Source organism: Pipistrellus kuhlii, unplaced genomic scaffold (genome assembly GCF_014108245.1).
Source record: "Pipistrellus kuhlii isolate mPipKuh1 unplaced genomic scaffold, mPipKuh1.p scaffold_m20_p_12, whole genome shotgun sequence".
Lineage (NCBI taxonomy): Eukaryota > Metazoa > Chordata > Mammalia > Chiroptera > Vespertilionidae > Pipistrellus > Pipistrellus kuhlii.
In genome coordinates this window covers 15,471,411-15,490,472 of record NW_023425427.1, presented here as the reverse complement: position 1 = coordinate 15,490,472, position 19,062 = coordinate 15,471,411, and the positions used below count along the sequence as shown (strand labels likewise).

The 19,062-nt window shown below is 48.3% G+C and overlaps 1 protein-coding gene across 3 annotated transcripts in view; it reads left to right on the top strand.

Annotated features, from left to right (window-relative positions):
- TMOD1 (tropomodulin 1) overlaps positions 1-19,062 on the top strand; it is a 71,702-nt gene that overhangs the window by 27,053 nt on the left and 25,587 nt on the right. For all 3 annotated transcript variants that reach the window (XM_045579976.1, XM_036433260.2, XM_045579975.1), the window contains exons 3-4: positions 9,525-9,681; positions 16,775-16,894. In XM_045579976.1, coding sequence (XP_045435932.1) covers positions 9,525-9,681; positions 16,775-16,894 — 277 coding nt within the window. The remainder of the gene's footprint in view (positions 1-9,524; positions 9,682-16,774; positions 16,895-19,062) is intronic.

The following is a 19,062-nucleotide window of genomic DNA, read 5'->3' as shown; positions in this document are numbered from 1 at the left end:
CAATTGGGTGTCCTGGCAAACAGCTGGAGGCAACAGGTGTAAAGTTGACCTGAAGGGTGTCCAAGTAATACCATCCCTTTCCTAGCTGGAAGTGGATGCCCAGTGCTTGGTGCTGGGGATTCAGAGAAGACTAAGATGCACTCCAGCTGGCCTCTGAGGGGCACCCAGGCTCCTCGGGGAGAGAGCAGAGGTATAGATGTGCTCCAGCACAGACTGGGATGAGCATTCTGGAAGACCTGGCCAGATGCCTAGGGGAGTTTGGGAAGAGAATTGCCAGATCCATGTTGGGAAGCACTGCAAAGGCTGAACAGGGTGCCTGAAGGGAGGGTTTTGAAAGACGAATGCAGGGGAGGAGGAGGAGGGATGGAATTCCAGGCAGAGGGCACAGCCCAAGCAGAGCACGGCAGGGCAGAGAGCAGGGCGTGACTGTGGAATGCAGAGTAGCCGGCAGTGGCTGAAACACGGCACACTTGAAGCCAGGAACGAATCAGGAGGCTGAAGTAGGTTGGAGTCCAACCGTAAAGTGCTCCCCATGCCTGTGAGTGCCAACCGTAGGCAGGTTAACATAAAGTGCTCCCAGTGCTCCCCATGCCATGCCTGATGAACTTGGTCATGACCCCGCAGGTCAATGGAGGTGCTGAGCATTTGTATGCGTTGGGGAGTGACAGGGTCTGAGGCTCATGCTGGTGAGGTCAGCCGGCTGCTGGGAGCGGGGAGGAGTAGAGGTAGAGAGGCCCAAGGAAAGGAGACCGGCCAGGAGGTAGCTCTGATGGTCCCAGGAAGGCATGATGGACGGAACGAGGGCGGTGCCTGTGGGATGGAGACGGATCAGAAACCTGGATTGCTGGGCTGGCCAAAGCCCTCCCCTAGCAAACCGTGTCCCCTCGTCCTGCCGTGCCTGTGTCTACGCTGTGCTCTCTCTCCCATCGTGGCACCACTTTCCTCTCTCCTCTTCATCTTGCTGGTTCCTATCCGGTCCCCTGGGTCACCGCTCAGGTGGCAGCTCCTCCGAGAAGACTGTGGGTGGAGAGGGACACGGTTAGCTGCTCACAAGAGGGTGTGTCTCCTCTCGCTGGGAGCCAGCCCCTGTGGAGCAGGACCACACATTCATTGTCTCAGGATGCCCAGTGCCGGCACAGCGGGGAATGTGCCGAAAAGGGGGATCAGGAGAAAGCCAGGGAGGGGAGGTTTGGCCCCACCGTGGGCCATGCATGCCAGAGAGAGTCAGAGTGTGTGGTTATGACCAGTACATCCCACCATCAGCCATTACTGGGCTTGCCAAAACCAGTTTGGCTCAGTGGATAGAGTGTTGACTTGCGGACTGAAAGGTCCCAGGTTTGATTCCCAGCAAGGGCATGTACATGGGTTGTGGGTACATCCCCAGTGGGGAGTGTGCAGGAGGCAGCTGAGTCAATGTTTCTCTCTCATCGATGTTTCTAAGTATCTGTTCCTCTCTCTTCCTCTGTGAAAAATCAATTATTTATATATATATATATATATATATATATATATATATATATATATATATATATATATATTTAAATTACTGGGCTTGGCCACAGGATGCCTGTGGAAGTCAGCACCAGTGCCCTGTAAGGTTGGTTGTGGCAAGTAGCAGCTCTTGGGCTGCACCAGTCCTGCGGCCAGGTCATGATGGTTGAGCCAAAGACCTGGATCTTTCTGGAGAAAAGAGAAGGTGTCCAGCGTGTGGCTGTTGGGGCTGGGCGTGTGTTTAGAGCACATGTGTCAAACACAAGGCCCGCGGGCCAAATCCGTCCCGCCAGGCCTTGCAATGTGGCCCGCACCACGCTGTCATCACTGCACTCCTCTGCGTTTCCATCACAATGACAGTTTATGACTGTTCAGTAAACCATTCGGCCCGCGATTTAGGCTGGATTTTAGATTTTGGCCCCTTCTCTGATTGAGTTCGACACCCCTAGTTTAGAGAGAGGGCCTCAGAGGTTTGCGCCTTGCTTGGCCCCTCTGTGTCTGGGGCATGACTCGGGCAGCCCCTCCACACTGCCAGGTCGAGTCCCCATGTGTGACAATGAACAGCGGAAGCCGCTGAATGATTTCTGGTGGCCACACGAGGGCTGCTGGTTGGCAATGCAGAGCTGAGCGCTCTTTGTCTGGTTGGGGCCTGAGGGCCCAGAGGGCTGCATTTCACACAAGGGAAGCACACCAGGCAGAAAACTGGAAAATAAAAGTCCTCCAGATCATCTGGGGGGAAAAAATGGGAGGGGGGGGTGCCAAATACCTTATAACAGGTAAGTGGATGACTGACTTCTGTAAAACGTTCGGCCGGGCTGCGGTGATGGAGGGGGGGGCATGGGGTAGGGGCACGCTGAGCTGCTTTGAAGCAGGGTGGGGAGAGAAGTCATGGGAATTCTGGGAAGTTAAGCCTCCCGGGTTTCTCTCACCCCCGGACAGTACCCCCACGCCTCAGTCTCTCTGCCTGTAACGTGAGACTAGATTGATAAGGAGGGAGCGCTGGCTCGCTTACGCCGGGAGAGGAGCCTGGCACTCACATGCGGCCACACCTGTTCCCAGGATCCGCTCCCGGAGGAAGCGGGCCTGGGGTGGAAAGCTTGCTGTGGCTGCAAGCCTGAGCCCTGGCTCTCAGTCCAGCGTGTGACCTCGGCGAGGCCCTGCCCCGCCCTGGCCATGGCGGCTCCCGGCAGCCGGTGAGGTTGTAGCCCACCGTCCATCCTCTTCTATCTGAGGAGCTGTGCCTGGCGCAGCCACAGGACAGAGACCCTGGACTCCTGCCGCCCAGGCCCAGGGGCGTATTTTATAACCCCTTGTTCTTAGGCACAGCTGTTTAGTTGGGGAAAGTGATACTCTTGTCACTGTGAAGGTCAGGGGGGACATTGCATATGTGATTAGCCGCCAGTCTGAACCATGCTGACTGCTCCTTGGGCCTGCTATTTATATACAGTGCAGTTTCTACACAAGCTCGGGCGTCCCGGCTGGGTGGCTAACAAGCTGTGTGACTTTGAGCAAGTGGCTTTAGTTTTCTATGCCTTGGTTTCCCCAAGCGAGAAATAAAAGAATTGGCCCACAGGCCCTTTGCAGCTCTGAGCTGCCAGGAGTCAATGCTTCTTTTAGTAAGTTGTGTGTGTGTATGTGTGTGAGTGTGCATGTGTATGTGTGTTGCCTGTATGTGCACATATCTGAACAAGCCCTCAATGGTGCTGACCAGCACGGCTTCTCATGTAGCCCTAACTATCTATAGCCATGATAACGGTGCAGACACTTGATATTAATATTTGGCCTCCCTGGCACCTGTTGGAAGGGTGTTAGTGCTCCTAACAGCACAGTGGAGGGTTTATCAAAGTTTCCATCATCCTTTGGACAACTGGGCTCCAGAGTGTGGCTGGGAAAATTAGACCAAGATGTTAACCTGCCAAGCTGCACATCCCAGTTATAATTTTATGACATTGAAAAGGAAGTGACCCTTTAAAAATACAGGAGTAATGGGGGTGGGGGGAGCAATGAGGCAATAAGGACACATGTAATACCTTAATAAACAAAAACAATAAAAAACATTTTAAAAAACAAACAAACAAACATGAGTAAGGCACTACAAGAAGAGATTAGCTAATCCTCCCCCCACGATGATTATTTCCAGGAACATATTAAACTTTTAGTGTGTTCTTAACATTAAAAACCCTTCTGTAAAAACCTATGTATATACCCCTTTCTTAGAGCAAGCCTGATGAGGGCAAGACACTCACTAAATGTTTATGGAATAAATGAATATCTTGACTATCTTCTAATAGAATTTTAGTCTGATAGGAACCTTAGATCAGACGTGGCAGAGTGGATCGAGTCTGGTCTACAGATGTGTTTTATTTTGCCAGAACATTGTTTTGAAAATATTTGGATCATGTGTCAATATTAAAATCAAGAGATTTCACACAAAGATGAGTACATCTAATAACATCACCCACATTCTTTAAAATATATATATATTTTTATTGATTTCAGAGAAGAAGGGAGAGGGGGACAGAGATAGAAACATTAATGATGAGAGAAAATCATTGATCGTCTGCCTCCTGCATGCCCCCAACTGGGGATCAGGCTGGCAAGCTGGGCATGTGCCTTGATTGGGAGTCAAACCATGACTTCCGAGTTCATAGGTCAATGCTCAACCACTGAGACATGCCGGCTGGCATCACCCACGTTCTTACATGGAAATATGATGCTGGGGCCTCCAAAGCTCCAGTGTAGCACATTCTCTACCACTCTAATTTCTAACAGCTATGATTTTAGGCTAAGATCAGAGAGCATCTAGACATTCCTCCTCCTTAAAACCAACACTAACTTTCCTCTCCGGAAATGACAAGGTCATCCAGGCATTAGTCACTGCCTTTCTCATGTGAGTAAATGTGTGGTTGTAAGTAAGGACATGAACACACGCTAGGGTCCTATGTACCAGAGCTTTCTCCCAAAGAGAGAAAATTCTCCCCCATAACCCACCTGTCATTGCACTAAAGGTGTAGTGTGATGTGTGCATGTAAATGCACAGTCCCCTAATGGCAGCTGATGACTGTCCTGAAGGAGCCGGACTGATACTTGGCTTCAATCTAACTATAAAGGAAGCATGTGCCCAAATAATGTACTCTGTGCACTTTGTAAGATTAGGAGGCAGAGACTTACATTCCTTGAAGTTAGATGGTTCTGATTACCCACAGGCACCACAGATGTATATAATCTTTACAGGCAACATGGAAGCTAGTTATTCTTTGCTGTTCACTAAAGCAGACTCCTCTCTCCTTAAGGATCTTGATTAACCGTAAAATCTAGAGCAATACCTTGTTTTCCACACATGCTGTCATTGAGGCTTTTCTCTCTTTTACTTTACTTCCTCCATTTACCTCCCACCGCCCTGGTTAGTCCAAATGAGAGATCTCCGTAGGGGCCTGGCCTCACCTGTTAGCACACAGCCCTGACATACAATACTCACTCCCTGGATGTTTGTTGAGTGAGAAGGAATAAAGGAAGGAATACACATTTCCACGCAAACACGTCCACCCAATGCTCTCCTGGTCCCATGGTTGGGGGAACCCTACCCTCACCTGTCGGATGCCTGGGTCTGAGAGTCCGTTTTAGGTTCTAATAGTCATGACCGAACCAGGGCAGTATTTTCTTACCCATGTAACTCCTCGACAACAAATTCACATGTTAAGGCGCATCCGGTCATAAAACAGGACACCGCGTTATAACGTGCCCAGCTCTCACCCGGCCAGTCTCTGCATCACTGTTGGCCACTGGCACACACAGAGCCTTTGTCCTCCGCAGTCCTCAGCCACTTTGTTTAGTTATTGCACTCGCTTTCCTTTTTTTAGATAACATATGCCAATGTTACTTTTTTTTTTAACATATAATTCATATGTCATAAAATTCATTCATTTAAACTGTGCGGCTCAGTATTTTTAGTGTATTCACAGAATTATGCAACCATCACGATGAATTTTAGAACATTTTCCTCTCCTTAAGAAAAAGACCCATACCCATTAGCTGTGACTCCGTTTCCCCTCAACCCCCACCTGCTCTAGGCATCTGCTACCTGCTTTCTGTCTCTATAGATGTGACCGTTCTGGACATGTCATGTACATGGAATCAGACACTGTCGTCCTTTGGGCCTGGCTTCTTTCACTTGAAAGCACAATGTTTTCAAGGCTTCCTCTATGTTGTAACAGGTATCAGTACTTCATTTCTGTTTATTGCCAAATAGTACTCCGTTGCATGGATACCACACCTATTTATCCATTCATCGTTTGATGGACGTGTGAGTTGTTTCTACATTTTGGCTATCATGAATAATGCTGTTATGAACTGGAGAAGTTTTTGCGTAGGCATATGCTTTCATTTTTCTTGAGTATATGCCTAGGAGTGGAATGGCTGCATCAGATGATAACTGCGTGTGGAAGCTTTTGAGAAGCTGCCAGGCTGTTTTCCAACTAGGCTGCACCATTTTACATCCCTATTAGCAGTGAATGAAGGTTCTGATTTCCCCACATTCTTGCCAACATTTTTTTGTTATAGCTCTCCTAGTGGGTATGAAGTAGCATCTCTTTCTATGTTTGATGTTCATTTCCCTGGCAACTCATGATGTTGAGCATCTTTTCATGTGTTTATTGGCCATTTTTATATCTTCAATGGAGAAATGTCTATTCAGATCCTTTGCCCATTTTTAGATTGGGTTATGTGTCTTATATTTTTAGTTGTGAGAGATCTTTATGTATTCTGGATGCCAGACTTCTGTTAGATATATGATTTGCAGTTTTCCCCCAATCTGTGGGTTGTCTTTTCACTCTCTTGACAGTGTCCTATAAAGCGCAAGCATTTTAATGTTGAGAATGTCTAATTTATCTATTTTTCTTCTGTTGTTTATTGTTTTAGTAGCATATCTAAGAAACCATTGCTTAACCCAGGGTCACAGAGATTTATGCCTATGTTTTCTTCTCAAACTTTTATAGTCTTAGCTCTTATATTTAGGTCTTTGATCCATTTTGAGTTAATTTTTGTTGTATCATGTGAGGTCACATGCCATTTTTTAAGATAAATTAAAATGAGAAATCATCGGGACTTTTAAAATATGCAGCTGTCTCTGATTTTAATTGAAGATCATGTTATGGTTCATTAAACATATTACTTAATGGGAAAAATTAATTCCTAACAAGGCTGATATTCTCCATAATTACTTTAAGAATTCCGTAAGCCAAGAATTGTTAGAAAGGCCTTTGACATGCTTGTTTCTTTTTAAAAATCAACTGCTTTCAGTAGAGATTTAGGTAAATAAAGCCATATTTTAACATGCTATAATAGATAATATTTTTAAAAACATTAAAAAACTTGTCTATTTTTCTCTTATAATGACATGGGCTTCAATTTAACACAGTGGTTTTCAATCAGGAGTGATTCTGCTCCCCAGAGGCCATCTGGCGGTGTTTGGAGACGGTTTTGTTTGTCCCAGCATAGGGAGGAGGGTGGTGTGTCATCTACTGGACACAGATGCTGCTGAGCAGTCTGCAGGGCACAGAACAGCCCCCAACACTAGGACTCACCCAGCCCCAAATAGCAGCTGTGCACGGTGGAAAGCCCTCCTTTAACTAAATCAGTCGCCCCTCTCAGCTATGAAATATATTCGAGAAGAGATGTGAGTTTGCAAACCCTTTTCCCCTCATTTACAACCTCCTGGTTTTCTGCTGTCACAATCCTGAGCCTTCCAGAGGTTAGAATGTGCCCCGGAATCTTAACGGCCATCACAACCCTTTACAGACAAAAGTCTTTGAGGATCATGGGGGAAACGCTTGTGTTTGTTGCTTAGTTTATTTTGTACTTGCGTGTTTTCATTTTTTAATCTTAAGGTATATTTGGATAAGTCTTCCCCTGTTCAGCATGTGTATGTGGGTAGCCAAGTCTCCTGTTAAAATGTATTTTTATCTGAACATAGAACAATAGTTATAAGAAGTAGTTGTGAGTGCTTGGCACTGTGCTAAACACTGATCCTGCATTATCTAACTTAATTTTCTCAACAACCCTGCGTGACTAACATTCGCGTATTCCAGCCACAGACCCGGGGGCACAATGAGATGCGACCGTGCCTGTGGCTGGAATACGTGAATGTTGTTGAGAAAATTAACAGGGCGTGAGCTTGAGGGGGTCCACTGGGAGGTGCAGGCATGTCACAGAGCATTGGGTCACTCATTACGGGTCGTCACAGAGAGAAAGTTAGGTTGTTCTCGCCCTCGGTTAAGTCACAGTCAGTGCCCTGCCATGGGGGAGAAGGAGCGGACCGCACGGCTAGCCAGCCACACGAGGGCCATCTCACCTTGGGCATGCTCACCGAGGCATGGCTCACCTGTGACCGTCACCCGTCCTGCATATCACAGTGGACAGCATCTGAGGACTGCTGCTTAGGGGTGGATGTCTGTGACATCTCTTAGGTTCTTAATAGTCACCCTAATCCATCAAGGCTCAAATCTACCTACTGGCCTACTCACAACATGCTCCAACTCCCAAATGTCTCTTCTGACTTGTGGCTTAAATCCACTTGCATGTACACCAGCACCACGCCCCGAGCCCCTATGCATGCCCAGCACTGAGCGAGACCTGCTCACCTTCAGTCTCCCAGAGTCCGGGCCACTCCGGTCCCCTGATCTCACAGGCACTGCTCTTACCAGAATAGCACTGTGGGTTTCACAGCAGTGAAACATCTTGTAAAACATATAGACTGCCATGGATCAGTAGTATTTTATCCCTCTGTGTGCACATAGCTGTCTCCCCATGTCTGGTATCATTCCCTTCTCAGAGGGGTTTTGGGAAAGGAGCCTTGGTGAGGGTGAGTGACAGAAGGTATGCATTTTGATGTACAAAGATCGGAGATGGAATGGCTGTCCGGTTAGGCCACGTTGGGGGTGTGGCAGGAAGTGAGGTGAGATTCCACTCACATCTGCCTTCCAGGTGTCCTCCAGCACCTCCTCGAGTGAAAGGGGGAGAGAGCAGTGATTAGAACTGATGATGGCCCTCCTCCCCCAAATCTAAAGAAGACCTGTCCCTGAAACTCCTTGAGCAAATCTGTCCTTGTTCTGAGCCTCAGTGTCCCCTTGAAGGATGGGTACACACATCAGACAATCTCTGAGCAACTTTACAAGTATAAACTCTTTTTTTTAAAACTATGAATGTCTAAGGTATTGGGGGCTGCATTAAAGGGAAGCCAAACCCCCCTACTTGGGAATCTGCTTTCATAGGAAGCCCACCCCTAGAAGCCTGCCCACGTTGGGAGGAGACACAACAGTGATTGGTTGATGCTATCTTTCCTCAGAGGCCCATCTCCAGGGGCGACGTTCAAAATATTTAACAGCCAGCATTGCATGACCACTGACTGTCAGGAAGGGAGAGGGAACTGGCCGGGCCTTCCCAGGCTGCAGCCTGAAAGCTTGCCTCCCCCACCTGGCCCGCCTCGGCTGCCCATGCACCTCTCCCACCTCACCGCCTGCTGAGCCTTCACCGGTTGTTGTTGTTTTGTTTGTGTTTTTTTGGAGGGGGGTCTGCCTCTTCCTGCCTGACTCTGCATCCAGGGCCCTCACTCAAACCCCTTGGCCTTCTTCTCTCCCCGATTGCTTATACACAGCGGCTATAAATATCCTCCCGCCTCCAAACACCAGCTTCATCATACGTGTCACTCAGCAGATGCTCTCGGAGCATCCCTTCGCGCTCAGCCCCGTGTTGGCTGACCCCTCACCCTCTCGTCTTCAAAAAACATCAGAGGCTGAGGAACGCAAGGAGATCAAAAGACTTAGCCTCGCTCTGCCCACGCCTGTTGCATGACCTTAGATGTGTCCCTGTCCCCACCAGGTGTCAGACTCCTTACGTGTAAACGAGTGACTTGAGCCCCATTGTTCATTGTTCTGGAGAAATGCTCGTCTTCAGCAGCTGACCGCTCTCTCTCTCTCTCTCTCCTCTCTCTCTCTCTGTGTCTCTCTCTGTCGCCCGGGCTGCCACCTCCACTGTAGAACGCACTGCTGCCCGCAGGCCTGAGGCAGAAGGATCAGACCACCAAGGCGCCCACGGGCCCCTTTAAAAGGGAGGAGCTCTTGGACCACTTGGAAAAGCAAGCAAAGGAGTTTAAGGACCGAGAAGATCTGGTCCCCTACACAGGGGAAAAGCGAGGTACCGAATCATGTTGCTCTTACGAATATGTCCCTCTCCGTGAATCGCTGAGTGCCCGCTGTATGCCAGGCCCTGTGCTGAGTGCCCGCTGTATGCCAGGCTCTGTGTCGAGCCCAGTGTGACTGGGCCTCCTTGCCTACATCCCTGCCTGGCCAAAACGCAAAAACCCAACTCTACACGCATTGCTGATGTAGATTTATGGTTAAATCAGACCAGTGTAACTCCTCCCTTAATCCCCTTTAACTGGGATGCTCTGCTTATTTTTTTATACAAACCTAGACACTTTTGAAAATGATATAAGTGATCATTAACCGGGATGCCAGCACATGAGACCTAAACAAGGCCCATTCCCTGCAAACCAAGAACAAGAGAGACCCTCTCTCTCCCCAAACCATCCCTGCTCTTTCCCCAAAGTTCCTCTCTCTGGCAGTTGCATTTCTCCTTCCTCCATCCGTGCTTCCACGACTCTGCCCCAGCCTAGGGCGACAGAGAGGCAGTCCTAACCACCTACCCCTCCGAGGGCTTCCTGTTGCTCTCCAAACCGTTCTCCTGCCCTCTTCCATCACGCTCGCCCTTGCCCAACTCCCCGCTTCCCACAGGCCTGTGAGCCCTGCTCCGCCTCACCACCAGGCAGGCATTCCTCTCCCCTCAGGCTGGGATGCTGGCCCTGCTGCCTGCTCTGTGCTGCCTTCCTGCCCTGCCAGAGGCATCGCAGTTGGAAACAGCCTGGAGCAGGGTGCATTCAATCGCAGTCCTGGCACTACCCCTTCCTTGCTGTGTGAGCTTGAGTAAACTGTTAAACCTGTTGGGCCTCCGTTTCCTGGTCTGTACATGGGGCCGGGGAAAACAGTATGACCAGTTGTGAGGCTGAGGTAAGACTAGCTAGCGCCCGGCCCATCGTGAATGTGATGCAAGTATTAGCTGTGAGTGCCCTTTCGGTCTCACCTGTCCTGATCCTTCTCTCCGGGAAGCCTCTCCTGTCTCCTGGGTTAGGAGGTGCAGTCCCTTCAGCTCCCCTGTGGTAATTCTCCACCTCAGGGGTCTGTGGCTTCCTTCACAGCAGTTCCCACGATGTCATTATCTCGGTATCATTTGTCTCTCTCACTGGCCTGTAAGCCCCATGAGGGTAGGGACTCTGGCTGTACCTTCAGCAGCCAGTGCAGGGCCTGGTGTACACTAGGGCTCAGTAGAGAGTTGGTGAATGAATGAATGAGTTCAAATTAAATAAATGCATAATGCCTGGTGGCTCAGTTGGTTGGAGTGTCATCCGGGCACTGCAAGGTTACAGGTTCAATCCCCAGTTAGGGTGTGTATGAGAGGCAATTGATTGATATGTCTCTCTCTCTCTCTCTCTCTCTCTCTCTCTCTCTCTCTCTCTTTTTCTCTCTCATTAATAAAAAACATATATTTTAAAAAAAGAATATAAGCCCCATGAGTACAAGGACCACATCTGTCTGGTGCATTGCAACTATATCTAACAAACCCTAGCACATAGTAGACACCCAATATATATATTTCTTAAATTAATTAGTTAATTGTGTAATTAATTGTTTAGTCTCTTCCATTCTCCCCGCCCTTAAGAATTTAAGTGAGATGAGCCACGGGTCCAGGTCTGTGGCTATTAGCTCTGAATCCCTGTTGAATTAGCACAATACCCTGCAGAGTATCTGCTGGATGAATAACAGAATGAAAAGGGCACCAGGAGTCGACACGGTGGGAAAGATGGTGAGCCATCCCAAACCCTGGCAATTTCAAATTTTATTGAAAACTTGGAGGGTCAGGGAAGCCCAGGGGCACCTGGCTACCGAACCCCAGAAGGAGGACTGTGGGATCCAGAAGGTGGTGGCAGGGCAAAGGGTGGGGATGACTGGGGCCTTGACCAGAAGGGCTAGGTGTGCCCTGCTGAGAATGTGGCACGAGATGTTCTCGAGCACGGCACTTGTGCCATGAGGAGTGGATTCAGGACGGCAGAGCAAGAGAATAGAATCTCTGGATTCCATGGCCTTACAACACTCAGCGTCCCACCCACGCATGTGAACAATGAGGAAACCGAGGCTGTGAGAGAGTCGGCAGCAGGCCTGGTGGACGGCCGGTGAGTCCTTGCTGGCATCCACTGGCTCAGGCCCCCATCGCTCTCCCAGGGGAGGAGCTGCAGAGGGCATGGGTGAGGGAAGGGAATCTGGGCGGCACACAACCAGTCCTGCCACTCAGAGGAGCCAGTCTGGCTGGAGCCTGGCACAGTGCTCTCTGCTCCCAGGGCCGGATTGCCTTCGTGATAAACCGGGCCGACCCGAGGAGGGTAGCTAGGATTTATCCTCCTGCCGCATAATGACAAGCTTAAAAGGTTCATCGTCATCACTGTCATCCCAAACATCAGTGCCATCTTCCTGGTGATTGTTGGAGTCCTTGTAGATTGAGTGAGGGGGGGATCTGAACAGAGTGAGGGGAAAACCTTCCATCTCCAACAGCCAGACTCAGCGCCATTCAGTCCAGCCCTGGGCCTAGCCCTGGGCCTAGAGCTGGGCCTAGAGCTAACTAGGCTGAGGGGAGACAGCACTCCAGCACGCAAGACCCAACAGAATGTGGTAGGAGCCAAACGCTGGTGCACAATCCTCAGGAATTTGAACTTCATTCACGCTGACTCAAGCATGGGTCAGAATAAAGTACCCGTGCATAATATTTTCAGTAGAATTAGATTTGTTTGGCTATATGTGCTAGGGGAAAAAAGTAAAATAAGAGAACTTAAGCAAGGTGGAAGTTTAATTTTTTTTTTTTTTCACTTAAAAGAGTTGCAGGGTTAGGCAGTCCAGAGCTAGCAAGGCATCTTGCCTGGTATTAGGAATCAACACCCTTTCCTGTTTATTATTATTATCATTATAATAATTATTATTTTAATCTTCACCTGAGGATATTCTTCCATTGATTTTTAGAGAGTGGCCATGGTTGTAAACAATTTAAACGAGGGAAGTAACTCAACATAATTTCCTCCACTGAGAGATAGACCCTGACCCCATTTTAGTGAATATTCTTCTGGATACTTCTTTCTGCACTTTCTACCCCTTCCCACCTCTGCCATTACCACCCTGGTCCAAGGCACCCTCCTCTCTCACCTGGACTATCGCAGGAGCCTCCTAACTATCTCCCACTTCCATCCTCACCTGCTTCGGGCTATTCTCAATCCGTCATGAAAGTGAGCAGGTTTTTTAAAATTGAGGTAATAGTCACATAACATAAAATTAACCATTTTAAAGCGACCAACTCAGGAGCATTTAGTACATTCATAATGTATAGATTGAAAACTAAAACTAAAACCCTGTAACAAATGAGCAGTTCCTTTCATTCTCCCTTCTCCCTAGCCCCCGGCAACAAGTCTGTTTCTATGGATTTATCTATTCTGGATATTTCCTACAAATTAAATCACATAATGTGTGACTTCCTATGTCTGGCTTCTTTCGCTTAGCGTCTTGTTTTTGAGAATCATTCATTCCCTTTTATGACTGAATAACATTCTGTAGTTTAACTGTTCATCCAGTGATGAACTTTTTAGTTGTTTCCACTTTTTGGCTACCGTGATTAGTGCTGTTATGAACATTTATGTAAAAGTGTTTGTCTGTTTTTAGGTGTTTCTTTGTTTTGTTTTTTGTTGTTGTTGCTGTTGGATCATATGGGGAAAGAAGTTTTTTGAAGAACTAAAAAAACTTTTCCAAAGCAACTTCACCATTTTACATTCCCACCAGCAATATACCAGGGTTTCACTTTCTCCACATCCTTGCCAGCCCTTGTTATTTTGGTTTTTGGTTTTTACTATAGCCATCCTCTATGATGAGGTGGTATCTCGTTGCAATTTCGACTTGCATTTCCCTAATGACTAAGGATGTTGAGCATCTTTTCACATGTTGTTGGAGAAATATCTAAAAATCCTTTGCCCATTTTACAATTCGGTTTTGTTGTGCTTGTGGAGTTGTAAAACTTCTTTAATGTTTTCTGCATATTAGACCTATCAAATATGTGACTGTGAATATTTTATCCCACTGTGTATAATGGTTTTTCACTCTATTGATAGTATCCTTTAATGCACAAAAGTTTTAAATTTTTTATTTTTATTGATTTTTAGAGAAAGAGGAAGGGAGAAGAAGAATAGAGAAATAGAAACATCGGTGAGAGAGAAACATCATTGATGGGCTGCCTCCTGCACGGCCCCTGCTGGGAATTGAGCTTGCAACCCAGGCATATGTCCTGACTGAATGAAATCGGTGACCTCTTGGTTCCTTTGTTGATGCTCAACTGCTGAGCCTCACCAACTGAGCAAAGCTTTAGATTTTTATGAAGTCCAATTGATCTATTTTTTTTTAATTGTCATATCTAAGAATACATTGCCAAATCTAAGGTCATGAAGATTTACATCTGTTTTCTTTAAGAATTTTATAGTTTTAGCTATTATGCTGAAGACGTTGGTTTATTTCCATTTATTTGTATAGATGCTATAGATGCTGAGATAGGGACCAACTTCACCCTTTTGCATGTGGATCTCCAGTTGTCCCAGCACAACTTCTTTTTTAAAAAATATATTTTTATTGACTTCAGAGAGAAAGGGGGAGGAGAGAGAGAGAAACATCAATGGTGAGAGAGAATCATTGATTGGCTGCCTCCTGCATGCCTCCCACTGGGGATTGAGCCCATAACCTGGGCGTGTGCCCTGACCAGGAATAGAACCGTGACCTCCTGCTTCACAGGTCGACGCTCAATCACTGAGCCACCAGAAGGGCCATCACAACTTCTTGAAGAAACTATTCCTTTTTTCATTGAGTGGACTTGGCTCCCTAAAATAAATTTGCCACAGATCTCTGTATGGGTCTATTTCTGGACTCTTAGTTCTATCCATTGTTTCTATATTTATCCTCATGTCAATGCCACCTTGCTTTACGTTGTAGTAGGTTTTTAAATCAGGATGTCTTAAGTCCTCCAACTTCATTCTTTACCAATATTGTTTTGGCTATTTGGTGCCTCTAGCAATTTTTTTTTAATTAAATTATTATCTGTGTACATATTTTAACATTGCCCCCCCCTCCCTTACATACTCTCCCTCCCCAGAGTTTTGTGTCCATTGGTTGTACTTATATGCATGTATACAAGTCCTTCGGTTGATCTCTTATCTCCCCCATATCTCCTTATCCTCCCCGCTGTAATTTGACAGTCTGCTTGTTGCTTTACTGTCTTTATATCTGTCTTTTGGTTCATCAGTTTGTAATGTTCTTTACTATCCATTAATGAGTGAGGTCATGTGGTATTTCTCTTTCATTGACTGGCTTATTTCACTCAGCATGATGTTCTCCAATTCTATCCAGGTTGCTACAAATGATGAGAATTCCTTCTTTTTTATGGCAGCATAGTATTCCATTGTGTAGATATACCATAGTTTTTTTTTATCCAATCATCTGCTGATGTGGTGCCTTTAGCAATTTTAAATGAATTTGAGAATTGGCTTTTTCAATTCTAGAAGAAAAAAAAAAGCTATTGAATTTTGATAAAATTGCATTATATCTGTAGGTTGTTTGGACATTATTGCCATTTTAGTATGGTCTTCCAGTCCATGAACTTGGGATTCTTTTTTATTCATTTATATCTTTTTTAATTCCTTTCAGCAATGATTTGTAGTGTTTCATGCACAAGTCTTTTACCTCTTTGGTTAAATTTATATCTACTGTTTTTCCTTTGGATGCTATTATAGATGAAACTAGAGGCTCGGTGCATGAAATTTGTGCACTGGGGGTGGGGTGTCCCTCAGCCTGGCCTGCACCCTGACCATCTTCCTGAAGGAGCAGTGCCCCCTCAGCCTAGAACTTCCTACTCATTTGCTCTGCTTTATATCCATCTGATATCCTCTGATAGCTTTACATGCTTGTTTATTACCTATCTCCTTTCACTAAGTTGTAAATTGTTCATTGCTATTCCTCTAGCCCCTATAAAGGTGCCTAGCACATAGGAAACACTCAATAAGTATCTATTGCATATATCCTATATAATCAAAGGCTAATATGCAAATCCCATCTGTGGAACTACCTGTCGATTGATGTGCAATGACCACCAGGGGGCAGATGCTCAACACAGGAGCTGGCCCCTGGTGATCAGTGGGCTCCCCTAGAAGCTGAGTTCCTGGCTGGCAAGCACAGTGGTGGTGGGAGCTTCTCCCACCTCTGCAACAGCCCTAGGGATGGTCAACTGACAGGCCTAAGCCCTCAATTGGACATCCCCCAAGGACTCCCAGACTGCAAGAGGGCAAAGGCTGGGCTGAAGGACCCCCATCCCCTGAGTGTACAAATTTCGTGTACTGGGCCTCCTGTGTGTGAGTGTGTGTGTGTGTGTGTGTGTGTGTGTGTGTGTGAGTGAGTGATTTTTTCATGCATGGAATTGAATTATCCATGCTATTTTGTAAACTGGCCTTTGCCACCTTTTGTCTGGGCATTTTCCTTCTTAGAAAGTGGGGAGCCCCATCATCCTTTGTAAGAACGGCTGGGACTCCATCACGTGGGTGCCCCAGAATTTCTCCAGCGGTCCCTCTGGGTGGACACTGCAGGGACCATCCTTGTGTGCCTCTCTGCTCCTCATTCAGTTCTAAGTCTGACACTTTAAAAACACCAAGTCCCATGAGGCAAGGAGACATTTCTTGCTTCCTGGTCCTCTTTTAATAATCTGAGTGCATTTTATTTATTTTGTTTAGAAATGTTTCTAAAGTTTTCTCTCCTATCAGAACCCTTAGTGAGGATATCCCAGCCACTGGTATTTGACTTTTTAAAAATCTTTTTTCTTCTTACAGGCCATTTAAATTAATGACCCATGTTTTCCATAGCAAGTGGTCTAGTTTGACCAAGCTATAAAGGTATACTTTTCAAAAAGAAAGGTACTTTGTGAGAGATCTTCCATTCCTGTTCCTGGGGAGTCTGGCACTGGTCCCCAGGGGAGACGCTCCGGGGACTGTCAGCACGGAGGGCTCACAGAGCCCGGGGAGCCCAGGGCTGTTGCCGGAGGCTGCCCGGTGCCGCCGCGCTGGCACTCCCTGTAACGGACACTCGTGTGTGTGTGTGTGTGTTTGCAGGGAAGGTCTGGGTCCCCAAGCAGAAGCCGATGGACCCCGTGCTGGAGAGCGTGACGCTGGAGCCGGAGCTGGAGGAGGCCCTGGCGAACGCGTCCGACGCGGAGCTCTGTGACATCGCAGGTGAGAGGCGCGCCCCGCGCTCCCCCGTCCTCCGGCAGGTCGTGGCCAGGGTCTGCAGGGAGCCGGGGGCGGTTTATTTCAACGCAAACTGCTCTCTCTCTAACAAGGACTAAAGGAGACCGAGAGTATTAGAGTGGAAGTCCATCATCAGAAACCAAACTGAGGAAAATAGAGATAGGATCACCTAAGCTCATTACACTGTGGAGCCATCGGTGGTTGCCATGAGACCCCATCCCAGAGGGCTGTGGACGCATCCTGGGGTGGGGGCTGGGGCTGCATGGGCCCTGTTCCCATCTGTATCGAATCCTGCCCAGGCCACCTGGGAAGAGAGAATGGGGAGGAGCGGGAAGAGAGAGGACTGTGGGCATCCCAAGCTTGGCAGGTTCACACGGGCTGGAGCACAGCCACCTGATTTTACCACTCTGCGCCCTCAGAAAACGCCCACCTCTCATTCATACAGCATTCTCCCTCTTCCTGGGTATTTATTTCCACAGGACCTTCCCAAACGGCCCCTAAAGCTCCAGCAGGCAGCCTGATCTTCAGAGCCCCTCACCACCTCAGCATCTCTCCTTACTGCTGTCCAGTCTTTGCCCCGCATGGCCACCAAGAGTCAGATCTGGCCACACCAAACAGTCTGCCTCTTCCCCCACCCTCACCCCCACGGTGCTGTGCTCCCTGGCCAGGGGGGCGGGTGGCCTTTTGAGTCTGCAGACTTAGGGGCTATTAACCACCCCCCAGATGATGGCAGAAGGGTGGGTAGGACGGGGAGAGACTCAGACAGTGGGAAGGGGAGAGGAAAGAGGGGGTTGACTCTGCCCGGCTGAGGTTGAGGAGTCAAGGAAGGTTCCAGGTTGCCAGCTCCAGAAACTAAGTGGCTGTTGGTGTCATGAATGAGCGTATGTCCATCTGCTTGAGCCGCCATAACAAAGTACCCCAGGCTGGGTGGCTTCAACAGCAGAAGTGTATTGTCTCATGGACTGGAAGTCAGAAGCGCAAGGTGGCGGCAGGTTTGATTTCTTCGGAGCCCTCTCCCCTTGGCTGGTCAGCAGCCACATCTCACTGCGTCCCTCTAGGCTGTGACCCCTGGTGCGATGTGTGTCCTACTCTTTTCTTCTGAAGACGCCAGTCAGATTAGACTGGGGCCCGTGGTAGCTCAGTCACCTTTTAAAAGACCTCGTCTCCAAACACAGTGACACGTTCTCAGGTCCTGGCGATCAGGGCGTGAACCTTGGGGTTTTGGAGGGACACAGCTCAGCCCATACCAGCGGCAGAGGAGCGGGCTCAGGGGAACTGCTCAGTTCAGTCCGAGGCCTTTGAGTTCAGCGTGCCTGTGGGCCATCCTGGTGGGATCCAGTTGTCCGTAAAAGTCTTGGGATCCAGCCCTTATGGCATCGTTAGCATAGAGACGTGGGCACCATTAGCATTGCCGAGCTCCAGGCAGAGGGCATGGCAGGAGTGGGGCCTGGGGGTGTGCAGGCAAGTGTCCTGGCTCAGGTAGAAAGAAGCCTTTGAGTGGTGAGGGCCGGTTAGCCACAAATGGGCTGGGAGCCGAAGGTCAAATCACAGTGGACACAACCTAACGCAAGAGTGGGGAGACAGAGTGAGGGCTCGGGACTGGCCTGAGACGCAGAGGTAGGTGAGGTCGGAGGTCAGGTGAGGCCACCAGTGCTGGGGGGCTTGGTCTCCTGCCTCATGGCATCCTCAGGCTTCTCGTGGGTGCTGTGCATGTGGCTGGTGGCATTTGTCGCAGGGGATGGGTGTGGGAAAGGGGGCGGCTGCCATCTACAGTGGAACCATGCGGGGAGGGACAGTGGGAGGACTCCAACACTCAGGAGGGGTGACTGTGGGTGCTGGTGGCCAGAGCCTGGTTGCAGGGACCAAGTGGCGCACGCAGAAAGCCAGTGTGCAGACTGTGAGTCCAAAACACCCTTCCCTCGGGAGGCAGGGAGTTCGGGAAAGACGGAAGGACAGTGGCTGGAAGGGTGTCAGGGCCGAGAGAGAAAGGTTTCCATTCCACTATGGAATACCGAAGCCGTGAGCACCCATCCGGCCCTGGAAACGGACACTTAACTCAGAAAGCGTAACCAGTTAGCTCTGAAGTTCAAGTTTTGTTTTGTCAAAACCACACAAGTCATATTAGACCCCACATCATGCCCATGTACGTGGAC